Raw genomic sequence first — 13092 nt, 5'->3', positions numbered from 1 at the left:
CAAAGTGCTTTTCAGTTTTTTACACTATACACTCACTTCATATACTAGTACAGTATATAACTATCTACATTTTTGTGCACCATAACAAACCACAAAGATGGTCTGTTGAGAGTCATAAACACAATCACACTCAAAGATGAAGAAGGCAGTGCCAGAGCCATCCCCGCCGACCCGGCTGCTGACACCATGGGCCCACCTCGACCTGACACAGCCTGAGCCCTGGCCCAACTCTTCCGCGAAGGTCTAGAATGACCTCCCACGGACACACAAGTCAGAAAGAGGACGGCAACTAGCCGACGTCGCCTACAAAACTGAGCAACATTGTCCTCTGGAAAAGCAAAGGACAAAATGGGGAAGCTGAAAGAACAGCTAGAGCCCACACTAACTCCAAAGAGCCAGCACAGCCTGCTGACAAGCGAGATGGGAAATGAAGACCGTGAAAACCATACCCAGAGGATCGAAGCATACAGCTTCAGTAAGGCAGATGACGCCGAAGCAGCCAAGACCCCCCAGCAGAAGGCCCCCCCCCTCACCCCAACTAAGTGACCCCATGTTCTTCAAAATTCAATCCGAAGACAGTTCCAGGAGGCTGAAAGACCACACAACAGAGGCCAATTGCGCAGGAGATTGAAGGTCGTCAGCCACCAAAGCACCCGAAAGAAAGAGAACCTGAGCGTGAAGCTGCACAAGACCTATATCACAGGAAAGGGCTGGGGCGAAAAGGTACTGATTAAGGGACTCAATAGAGCCCCCCAAAAAAAACAGACAGATGCTGTTTGGGCAGACAACATACTGTGCCCAAACTTCTGTTCTGAAGGCCAGATGTCTGGCTGAACATTACAAGATTAAGAAAATATCATTTGAGACACCACAAATAAGCTTTAGTGTCATAACAAACGAGAATTTTTAACTAATTGAATGATTTTGAATATCACAACAAATGGGTTAATTAACTGGTGATGCATCTCTCTCTTCCCACCCCTCTTAATTTTACAGTACAGTAAATTAAAACAGAAATCAGAGGTTAAATAATAAAATTAGGTTCAATCTACACAGGACTTGATAATGGTCCAGGACGGACCAAAACGTCTCGTTTCTTCATCTTCTGATGTGTCGTTTGATCATCAAAATTTGGCTCTATTTACCTGATATGCACTGTGGCGGTCTGTGTCTGTGGCAGACTTTTAATAAATCATCAAAAGAAAGTATTAAGTCAGCATAGCAATATAGCATTAAGTTACAAATGAATCAAAATTACCTATATAGTAAATAAGGTTTTTATAACTCATTTGATTGTCACACTAAAACTTGCACAGACTTTAGACAATTAAAATTATTTTAAGTATTTTATAGTGTCATGAGTCAATTGTAGATTTTTTTTTTGTTAGTTTGATTGATGTCGAGGTATGGGGGATCAGGGACCTGGCGGGGGTGTAGAATATTTGCATAATGCCCACTTATAATATGTGAAACTGGTTTTGCTTTGTACACTTTCTTATAATGCATCCAAGAAATTATTGACACATTCACTTATTTCATTCTGTGTGTGTCACTAAAATTGATTCATCCTAACCGAATGCTAGGATGAGTCAATAAATAATATAATAATGAGTCAATAAAATAAATGACTATTCCTCTAACTGGCACATGATAGTTTTATGAATACAAAATGTTTTGGAAACTAAATAAAAATTCCTTAAAATTTAAGCTGTTCTTACTATGATTGGGAAAGATTTCAAGGCCAGTGGACAAATGGCTCTCGAGTTTAGAATATAATGGCCCATAGCACTTTATGAATGCATACATTCTTTCTGATCATCACAGTACTTACCTCTTAGGTATCCGAAGAAGGCAATTGGAAAAATTACTGATTAAGATACTACATAAATCTTGCTCGTTATACAAAATTGGCACATAAAATATACATATACTCTAAAGTATATATATAATGAGCATCAAATATTAAACCAGATACATAAGTCAATGGATAAAGAGAACAAAATCTACTGGAATTCATAATCTTGGGCTTCCATCCATATACTCATGCACATACTTATCCAAGAAAAAAAAGGGGGGTTGTATATAAATATATACTATACAGTGTTTGTGAATAAAATAAGTAAATTTGCCCATATAATATATAGTGGAGGGGGATATAACTTGGGGCTAGTCAATGGTAAGTGATCAGTTTCAAATGTAGTTGACAATAAGTGCTATGACAAATATACTTATCACATGAAAATAATATACAATTTCATGGTAACAAATACTATACCTCAATATACCTATGAACAGATGTCAAGTTTAATTTCTCAAAATGAATCAATGTACAAACAAAAAAGTAAATTAAATGAAAGGGAATACTTTATTTAATAATAATTCATTGTATGAGGGAACAGGCAGCCAGTTTATACATACAGTACATGTCAGGCTTATATCGAGGTCCCCCAAGGGTTGAATTACTGACCCTCCCCAGGATGCAACTCCACAACAAGCTGACTAACTCCTGGGTTCCCACTAGGTGATAGGAAACGTGTTCAACTATCTCTGTCCTGCCTGGGATTTGAACTCAGAATTCTCGATTGTGAGTCGGTCATGAACGGACCTAACTGTATCCGAGACCCTTTACTTCACCGCCATTTTTAATTTTTTATATGGTATCATTAGTAATAATACACACAAATCACAATAACGTGATATATCAAATTAACAAATCCACAAGGGCCTTGATGAGGGTTCGAACCTATGCGCTGAATGTTCCCAGATGCGCTCATGGCAACTGTACCACAACATGGTAAAAGAATTGCAACCTGGAGAGTTACTGCACCCATGAGGATCCTGAGGCTTCCACTGAAGCCTAACCAGGGTTTCACATAATTTCCCCATGCACTCGGGCTCTGTCAACCAAATAGATCTATCTCTGATGGCAAGATATACTTCAATATATTAAAGTATCAAAGGTAGAACTATTTGGTTGACAGAGCCCGAGAGCATGGGAAAATTGTGTGAAACCCCGGTTAGGCTTCAGTGGAAGCCTTAGGATCCTCATGGGTGCAGTAGCTCTCCAGGTTGCAATTCTTTTACCATGTCGTGGTACAGTTGACATGAGCGCATCTGGGAACATCCAGCGCATAGAACCCTCATCATTGTTCATTAATAATAATTAAATCAAACATGATTCTATTTTCTACGACACTTATCAAAGTAAGGTACCAGAAAAAAAAACTACAAATGTACAAGTTCCCTAATAGATACCTTATCACCTTATCTACAACTTCCATACTCCTCCAGACCAGGTGAAGAATTACAACATTTTTCTTTTATGTTTCATTTTGCAAAATGAATCGGATATTTATCACATTAGTAATTACAAATATGCCATACACAGTACTGTAAAAAGACTAGCATAATAAATTTTATTAAATTTTAAAAAATAATATTAAATTGCTATGCAAACATAACAAACAACACAGGTTACATTTGAAAGAGAAGCTAAGGTTTAGGGTAAACAACTGTAACTAATCCTTTCGTATACAAATCATAAAAACTGCTGCCACGTCGTCATCATCATATAAATCCCACTTACTATACCCTGATGTATGAACTATACATAGATCTACTATACATATACAGCCATTTTCTTGTAGCATTTACCCTTCAGACTCTAAAACATCTTAAGTTACAGAAACTTTGAAAAAAAATCTGCCATTTTGATTTTCAAAGCCTGAAATTCATGAAGAATATCACAAACAGGCTATGACACAGAGGAGTTTATTTGTGCACTAAAGTTGATTTCTTGACTTGTAAGTTTGGTATAACCTTATAAGTCACAATGCAAACATCTAAGCAGTTACTTCTTAAACATTGCCAGTAATCAATATTGAGCAGAAAACTTCTCATTAATAACTGAGTATGTTACAAAATTTGTATCGAGACAAATATTCTTATAATCCATACTTAAGATACCAATTTCCACAGCAAAACACAGTATATTTGCAGGAAGCCAAATATTTGAAATATTGGGAAAGAACTTATCTTGTTAAATGTAATCTTAAAAACCTAATTGAGATCGTATAAATTTTTATTGCTAAATTCAGATTATTTTTAAAACAAATAACTGAGCAAATCATTCAGAATTTTTACACAAAATTATGAAAACAATAAATTTTTAATATGAAAAAAATTAAAAAAATCAGCGTTGAATGTAATGAAGTGCCATTTTCTGGGTGAGCCCCAGAAGCTCCTAAAGCTAGCTTACTGATTAGGTGCCATACTATTAGGAGTCATCAGTCACAGAGTTCTTGTTGCATACCGGAGACCACAAGCCAGAACCTGACCCCCCCCCCCCTCACAGAGCAGCAGGGAGCAATAGCTCATGAACACTTTACGTTTAAAGTTCATCTTGCCATCGACCAGGGAAGCACCCAGAAAGGTAGGCGAATCAAAACAGACTACTGCATGGTTGAAAAATGAAACCAGCACCATTCTGAAAACAATAGTGTGTAATGCGATAAAATTATACAATAAAATGTGTGGAATATCACTATACTAAAAAACCAGTGTTGAATGTAATGAAACACCATATCTGGGTGAGCCCTGGAGGCTCCCTGAAGCCATCAAACCCTCAGACGTTTGGGAGCCAGGAGAGGGCAAACAATGCCAACTGGGGAAGGACTTAAGGGTGCAAACAGAACCAAGGTCGAAGTGACTAATGCCCCCAACTCCAGGGCCTTATAACCAAAACAGGGCAGCCCCGGGGCATCCGAGAGGGCAACTAACCTAGCGCATTGCAGCAACGTAAACCAGGCATGTGACGCGGATGCCACCTGAACCCGAACCTCAGTGACAACAGAATGGGTAAAGTGGAGCACGAGCAGAGAACACGTCTCACAAGATTCCGGGTCAAAGGTGTCGTTGACCCAACAGGCAGCATGACGGAGGCAAAACAGGTGACTGTCACCCTGAGACATGGGCACAGGGCACAGAACAACCTTCAAACTCGCACAAGGTGAGGTGGAACTCGGAGGATACATCCTTTGGTCAACTGAGCCCTGACGTGAGTTTCCAGGGCCCCTAGGGGTCTCCCCTACAGGAAGCTTAGGCAAGGTACTGCTAACCAGTTAACCCAAAAGCTAACACAGGGGGATGAGCTATTAACTGGACACCTGTAACTTGTACAAGCACGAGGGCCTAGAGGAAAGGACCACCAATATACCATGTGTGAACTAATAGCCAAACAAGGCAGACTCCCTCCTGGCAAAAAAAAAAAAAAAAAAAAGTTCAATGCCACCAGAAGGAACAGAACATGGCTGTCGCATAGGTAAGCAAGCTGCACAACACCTTGTGCCCCAACAAGCAACACCACTTCCTACCCAAGGCCAAACAAAGACCACGAAACCCTAGCTGGCCCCAAAGGCGGGGTAAATGCCGAGCAGCAGGAAGCCCTACGGAAGTGGAATCGCGAAGGCTCTATGGAAGGTAATCCTTGAACCCAAGGGTAGTACTTATAGGGTGCCTAGGGAAGGTTGCCCTAAGTGCATGCAACCCCAGTACACAAGTAGTTACTCCTGGCCACTGCACCACAAAGAGCAGGAATACTACAAAGGCAGAAAATCTGCCAAGACTTCAAGGCCAGAGTTGACGACTGCCCCAGAGTGCATCAGCCTATGTACTGAAGATGAGAGTAGCCAGTGCAGCAGGGGGTCCGGTCCCCCTGCATGGACAAACAGCACGGCGATGGTGAATGACATTTTCTTGTTGGCATGTTTCCTTATGTTTTTGGCGAGTTCTGTCTCTCTATTCAATCTTTGGTTGCAATTTCGTACCATGTGGGGTCTGTTTTTTTATGCCTTTTTTTCTGGCTGCCTAACCCCGGTTTATGGCTGACATGGAATGCGCCCAAACACATAGGGGTTTCTATAAGCCATTGCTCCCTGTGCCTCTTTAAGGGAGGCCAGATATGGTCCCCAGTAGGCAGAACTCCATTGACTGATGCCCCAGATTAATATAGTGTATATCAGTCAGATAACTCCAGGGAGCCGAAGGGGCTCCCCACAGAAAAACAGATAATACATGTCTTCAAATCAATTACTTCTAAACTAGATAAATTCCTCCACTTATAGTCTAACCTTCAATAACATGTAACTTAATTATACAAATTCAAAGTGTCAGCCACTAATTAATATCAACAGAATGTAAAGTGCCTGTCATTTGCATTAGACACCCAAAAAAGTTCAAATACAGCTATAATCAAGTAAAAATTTCACAACAATAAATGCACAATTATATTTTCTCATTAAGTGGTTTACAATGAATATATTACAATGAAGGCAATAATAAGTGAATTACATGACAAACTCCTGATGATTATACTGTACCTACTTTTAAAGACTGAAGTTCTTCCTACAAAGACTGAATATATTTAGAAGCAAATGAGGAACAACAAGTGAGGCACTTATTGTTGCCCAGCTTTTTCTGCTTTTATCAGCAGAACATATTAGTTGTTGATAGTTCCAACTTCACCTCCAGTGTAGCCGAGATTCTTTAATTTCTTTGTCAGTGCCACAGGTACTTATTTTAAAAAGCTTGATAAAAGGCTTTACATCTGCCTAACATTCTCTATATGTTAGGACCCACTTTTGTAAATATCAAAACTTAATACTGTAAAATGCAAATCTCTTAACATATGAGCAGATTCAAAACCAATAAATGAAGAGGGGCAAAAATTAAACTCAGGTGCTATTAATTGTACTAAAATAATCAAGTCCCTGAAATTGTTGCAAGTAGCTAACATACATAAAGCAAAAATTGAAAACAAATTAACTTACTTGAGATCTTCTTGTTGCCGAAGAGAGTAGCTGTCATACTAACAATGAGATCTATCACGACTTCTGATTCTTTGAAGTCTATAGCCATGTCACTTCACACTGCACCACGACTGAAATTCTTATGTTTTAGAGCTTTCAATCTTTACCTTATACATTTTGTTTATCTTACAGAGTACTTAGCTAGCAGATAAATTTTACACGTGCACACAAACATACCATTTATGTGAATTAGAACCAGAACAAAAGAACAGAAGAAAATTCATGACATTCTACACATTTGTTGGCAGTAATCCTACGTTGCAGCAAACATGTTGCTTCTGTGCTACCTGTACTGCAAAATAAACCTGCTATATGTTAATAATTAACATTAGTGTACTGTACAAACATTACTTTAACATGCTCTCACGAGATTCACTAACTCCCTGCTAGATAACATAAATGCAGAGTAAACCAAACATTATATACAAGTAAACAGTATCCTCACATGTGCCTGTGTCTCACCTGACTATAAAACACTGAGAGTAGTATGGACATTGTTTACTGAACAGTGATACAAGTCTATTGACTATAAATATTTCTCAAAATCTCTAGCCAAGACTTGCAAAAAAAAAAAAAAAACTGGTAAAAAATACTGCAGGCTCAGTAACCGAAATCACACATTCCATCAAAGACAGCATCTCCACATAATGATAAAATTACCACCAAAGAGAAGATACATTAACCAGTAAATGTCTATTTCTGTTATTTCAGATTGAGATTTTGCTCAAGACATGTACAAAATATATAGCCATTTAATCTAAGCTACAGTACCATTGTGAACTTAATAATGACTCCCAAAATTTTCTGGAGGTCCATTAATCATTAAACTTATGAAATTTAATTCAGAATTCACACTCATTATGTCAGTTATTCTAAATTGCTACAAAGCACATCAAATAAACTTAAAAATAAGCATGGTCCTTGAGGTGTAACTAACATTTTGTTTTTGCCAAATGCAGGCTCAGAGTTACAAAAGACTATGACACAGTACTGCCACACTTTGTCTGTATTCATTATCGTGCAGTACTGAATTAGGTGAAAACTGATTAAGAAATGCCAATGAAATATTTCGTAAATAAACTTCTGCCAATTAACACAAAAACTAAACATAACTAACAGCTCTGATAATTAAAATTGCAACATTGCTTTCAACATGGCACACAGTAATGGTGTAATTATATTTACACATCTTAGAATGAGATAATTATCATACAAATCTTCAGTCAATTATATCTCTGCAACTTGATGGATGGCGAGATCCATTCATGACAAAAATGCAAGGACTAAAAGCTCCTTTTAAAATATAATCTTCTAGGCATTAACCACCCAAGTAATGAAAAAATATTATGTATAGAAATGACATTCAACATATCTCCGCTGGAAAATATAATCTTGAGGGCTGATGTAGGGTCCATTTGATTAGTCTTCCTAAATTTGTTTACACAGAACTCTGAAATTCCATATTTGAAGAAATTTAAAGATTGTTACATCATTATGAAGAGTAACCCCCACATCTGGAGTTAGAGTACAGTACTGGCAATAGTATTTGAGCATTAGGAAATCGGTCAGCTATGTACCATCAATTGATTTTGAGCTTTTAAGAAATTGGAAGATCCACTTTCTTGATAAAAGCAAAGAGCTTGATGAAGCTCTACACAGATGCATGATATATTCATCAAGCATGTTATTCACAACCATCCATATCCTGGTTTTCACTGCCAAATATGAGCTAATGCAATTAAAGTTATCTTTGGCCACACGAATGTATATTTTCAGTAAGAACATGTGAAAGTATTTGTATTCATGTGTATGCATAAACACACATGTTTGAATACAAGTATATATGGTTTTGGACATGTAGATGTGCATTCACTGGTAAAAACCAGGTAAATGAGGCACTATTGAGCTATAACCACTGACATTTCCAATGATTTTCATGCTCATGAGTTCAAGATTCCTCCAAAGCAACTAAATAAATACTGTATTTATTCAAAAACATATAACTACTCACACTCTTGAATATTTCTATAAAACCAAGCTGCTCATACCAATAAATAACCCAAGGAAAATAATTCATCAAAGCCATCTCAACTTGCACAAACATGTTCTTCTTAATGAAGCACAGTGTTCATCACCAAGTGTACAGTTGAGTCACTCCACTGTTCAATAAACCTTCCTCTTGGGCATAAAAAGCTTGCCTTCATGTGTATGTGTAGGTATTTTCCACAGCTCTTCCAGTAGATCCCCCCGAATTGCTTTGTTCATACTGAAGTCGTTCAAGAGCTGATGTTGTCATACGAACTGATCCTCCATGAGTTGTTACCTACAAAACATTTATGGTATTGTAATAAACAAATAATATATGCATATACTGTACAGTAAATTTGTATTTTATTTCCATCCATCAAAACAAGGTATTTTCTGGGCTGGCACAATCCTTGAACTATCTCACCATTGAGAAGAAAACAACAAAACAGCAGAAAAGCCAAAAAATATCAACTTCAACCCCAGAAAAAATCCTCAAACTTTACAGAGGGTTGAGGGGTGGGGAATTCACCAACACCTCCAGTTCTAGGTCCCTAAACAAAAAACAGGCCAACTCCAGGAAAATCAACAGGGCATATAACCTAAACTGCTGCAAACTGAAACCCGTAGGGTAGCAGTCAGCTGATACACACAAACTTCATTGGGAGGATCAGATAAGAGAGCCACATGTGGAGTGCAAACCCGACACGACTCGGGCTTGTAGGTGTCTTTAACCAAACAGGCAGCATGGCAGAGGTAGAACGAATGATCATCGCCCATAGCATGGTCAACGAGCAACTGTCAAATTTGCACAAGGTAATCAAACGTCCCTGTGGCCTGGCCTCTGACCAAGCCTCCTGGTGTTTGGTCTAGTGAACAAGCTGTTTGATGTGGTTGCTCGTAGCCTGACATATGAGTCACAGCCTGGTTGATCATGTATCCTTTTGAAGGTCTTGATCAAGTTCTCTTCTGAACATTGCAAGTCAGCCAGTTATGGCCTGTATATTTAGAGGGAGTATGTTGAAAAGGTTTGGGCCTCTTTATGTTGATCGAGTTCTCTCTCGGCATACCTATTGCTTTTCCATGGAGTTATTTTACACATACTACTGTACAGCCATGCCTTCTGGTCTCATCTGGTGTTATTTGTGCATGCAGATTTGGAACATGTCCTAGTAATTTCCTAGTGTAAATTATTATGTATCTTTCCCCCCCCACCCCCCCGCACTCTAAGGAATACAAATTTAAGCGATCCCAATAACTTATATGTTTTATTGAGTGGATTATAGCAGTAAAAGATCTCTTCTGGACCCAGATTCATAAAGCAGTTATGCAAGCACCTACGAACCTGTACATCTTTTCTCAATCTTTGGCAGCTTTGTTTACAATTATTAAACAGTTAATGAGCTCCGAAGCACCTGGAGGCTATTTATAACAATAACACCAGTTGATTGGGAAGTTTTCATGCTTGTAAACTGTTTATTAAAACAATTTACAAGCATGAAAACTTCCCAATCAACTGGTGTTATTGTTATAAATAGCCTCCAGGTGCTTCGAAGCTCATTAACTGTTTAATAATTGTAACCAAAGCCATCAAAGGTTGAGGAAAAGATGTACACGTTCATAAGTACTTGCGTAACTGCTTTATGAATCCGGGTCTAGGTCAGCATTTTCTCCAGCTTTGAATGGGGCTGTTAGTGTGCAATAATATTCCCCTAAAGAGAGCACTAGTGTCTTAAAAAGTGCCAGTGTCATAAAAAGCACTAGTATCTTATCTCTGTTTGAAATATTCTTATTATCCAACTTGTCATTTTTCTTGCAGTTGTGACAGCAACTATGTTGTGTCCTTTAATGTGTAAATCTTTTACGTTGCCTTTTCTTTCAATACTGGAGTGTGCTTTGACGGAATTTTTTATACAGTTTGTTTTGATATTTCATTTTTTCCGTAGTGCAGTAACTGGAACTTATCCTCAGTAAACATTATATTATTTTCTATGATCCATTGAAAGATTTAATATCAGATTGGAGGTTTGTTGTATTGTTTACCCTCATGGAAATCCTAGTGTCATCTGCAAAGGGTGATACAGTGCAACAGTTTGTACCCTTGGGGACTGAGCTTTCCACAGTGGACGATCCAGATTTTACTTTGCCAATTACTATAAAGTAAAGATCTATCTCCCTACTTGGCCAGTAATTCTTTTCATGGGCATTTTGTGTGCAATAACACCATGGTCACATTTTGTTGAAAGCATTTGCTAAATCTTGAAATGATACACAAGCAAGGGGGCACCCACAAAACAAGAGTTCAAGGGATGGTCAACACTTATCTAGAAATAGTTGGAACCTGCAAGGTTGGCATCTCGAGGAACAGTAAAAACTATTGGACATTAGGCCTTCCGATGGATGTAGTATATATGAATTTTGCTAAAGCCTTTAATAAGGTACCACAAGAAAGACTGGCAAGGAAATTACAGGTCCACAGAATAAATGGTAAAATACTATAATGGATAAAACAATGGTTGAAAGAAAGAAAACAAAGGGTCGTGCTAAATGGTAATGAATCTGAATGGTGAAATGTGGTAAGTGGAGTACCACGGGGGGTCCATTTTTAGGGCCAACCCTTTATGTCATATATATCAATTACAAAGATGAGAATATTACAAACCACATCATTAGATTTGTAGATGACACAAAGATTTATGATAAAGTGGAAAATGATAATGATATTGAAGCCTTACAAAGAGATCTACATGAACTCCACAAATGGTCAGTAAGGCATGCGATTGGAAGCCTTACCCTAGAGTACAACTAACAAACCCGTTCTTACTTTCTTATAAACAATGGGAGGGGTATCTAGATATATTTGACAAAAGCACAAGTCAAAAGCCAGAAACCTTGTCCTACATTAGACAAGAAATGAACCTTAAGAGTACAATTTCACAACAGGGTTTTATTGAACAAAACAAGATTATTTTACACCGACTAAATATGGGGGCACACTGTTACGCACTAAGATTGTTGAAATACAAAGGAATAGTTCCCAGCAAATAAATACTAGTAGTGAATAGTCTGTAGGAGCCACACCAACTGGGACAATGGTTGCCACAATACTCTTCTACCCTTCCTTGGTAATTACAAAGGTGATATGGGTTTTAACAATACAAAGTTCTAACACTTAAAACACTTTACAAATGGGGGACAAAGTTGATGTGGTAAGACCACATGTTACAGAAAGCCGAGTGAATGACACAAAATACCACCTACACACAGGGTTCCATAAATAACCTGTTTAAAAACTGCCTATCCCTAACACAGAGACCACGCACCTCTATAGCATGTACGAGATACAAGTAACAAGTAATTATCAAAAGAAGGCACCAAACCGGGAAGGCTATGTAGCACCATCAAAGCAGCATCCACACGCTCATTTAAAGACACCAATATGGCTGGGAACCCAACAAAACTAAACCGACTTAAATTTACTGTGAACGAGAAACAGCCAATGCTGGATCTTGAAAACTACTGGATGAACCGGATTAAAGGACCCGAGAGCCATGAGGGCACTACAAGAGTCAACAACAACTACAAAGGAAGACTGACAACGAGAAAGCAGGAGACGAAGAGCATAGAGAACAGCATAAAACTCCGCTGTGAAGATGCTAGTCTCCGGAGGTAAGCGACACATATAAGTGCGATCTGGAAAAACAACATAGTAGCCAACACCGTCTGCAGACTTAGACCCATCGGTGAAAACAGAAACGGAGCGGGAGTGAGAAGAAAAGTGCTCAAGGAAAAGGCGTTTTAGAACCGTAGGAGGGGTAAAAGCTTTAGTGATGCGGGTCAAAGATGTACAAAACTGCGGACTCTCCACGGGGGCAAAGAAGGAACAACACGAGGAGAAACATTAGAAATACGAACAGAAAGAGAATCCTGTAAGCGAGATAACCTGACAGAAAGAGGGAGGTGGCGACGAGGAACAGGAACTGCAGGAGGGATAAAAGTTAAAGCACGACAGAGGCGAGAGGAAGTATGTTGCAAGGACCGCGCAAGATAGCGAAGACAGTAGCGATCACGGCAGTCCTGGAGAGACAGGAAGCCAGTGTCAACATACAAGCTGAGGACGGGAGTCGAACGAAAGGCACCAGAACTGAGGCGCAACTCAGTATGGTGCAAAGCATCAAGACGGCGAAGAGTAGCAGGAGCA

At 38.7% G+C, this 13092-nt stretch overlaps 1 protein-coding gene across 1 annotated transcript in view; it reads right to left on the bottom strand.

Annotated features, from left to right (window-relative positions):
• Positions 1 to 6683: 6683 nt before the first annotated feature.
• Positions 6684 to 13092, bottom strand: part of Lnk (SH2B adapter-like protein Lnk) — a 62035-nt gene continuing 55626 nt past the window's right edge. The window contains exon 8 of the mRNA XM_045733751.2: positions 6684 to 9189. Coding sequence (XP_045589707.1) covers positions 9067 to 9189 — 123 coding nt within the window. The 3' untranslated portion in view covers positions 6684 to 9066. The remainder of the gene's footprint in view (positions 9190 to 13092) is intronic.

Source organism: Procambarus clarkii, chromosome 4, assembly GCF_040958095.1.
Source record: "Procambarus clarkii isolate CNS0578487 chromosome 4, FALCON_Pclarkii_2.0, whole genome shotgun sequence".
In the NCBI taxonomy this organism is placed as follows: Eukaryota; Metazoa; Arthropoda; class Malacostraca; order Decapoda; family Cambaridae; genus Procambarus; species Procambarus clarkii.
This window is presented reverse-complemented; position numbering and strand designations above follow the sequence as displayed.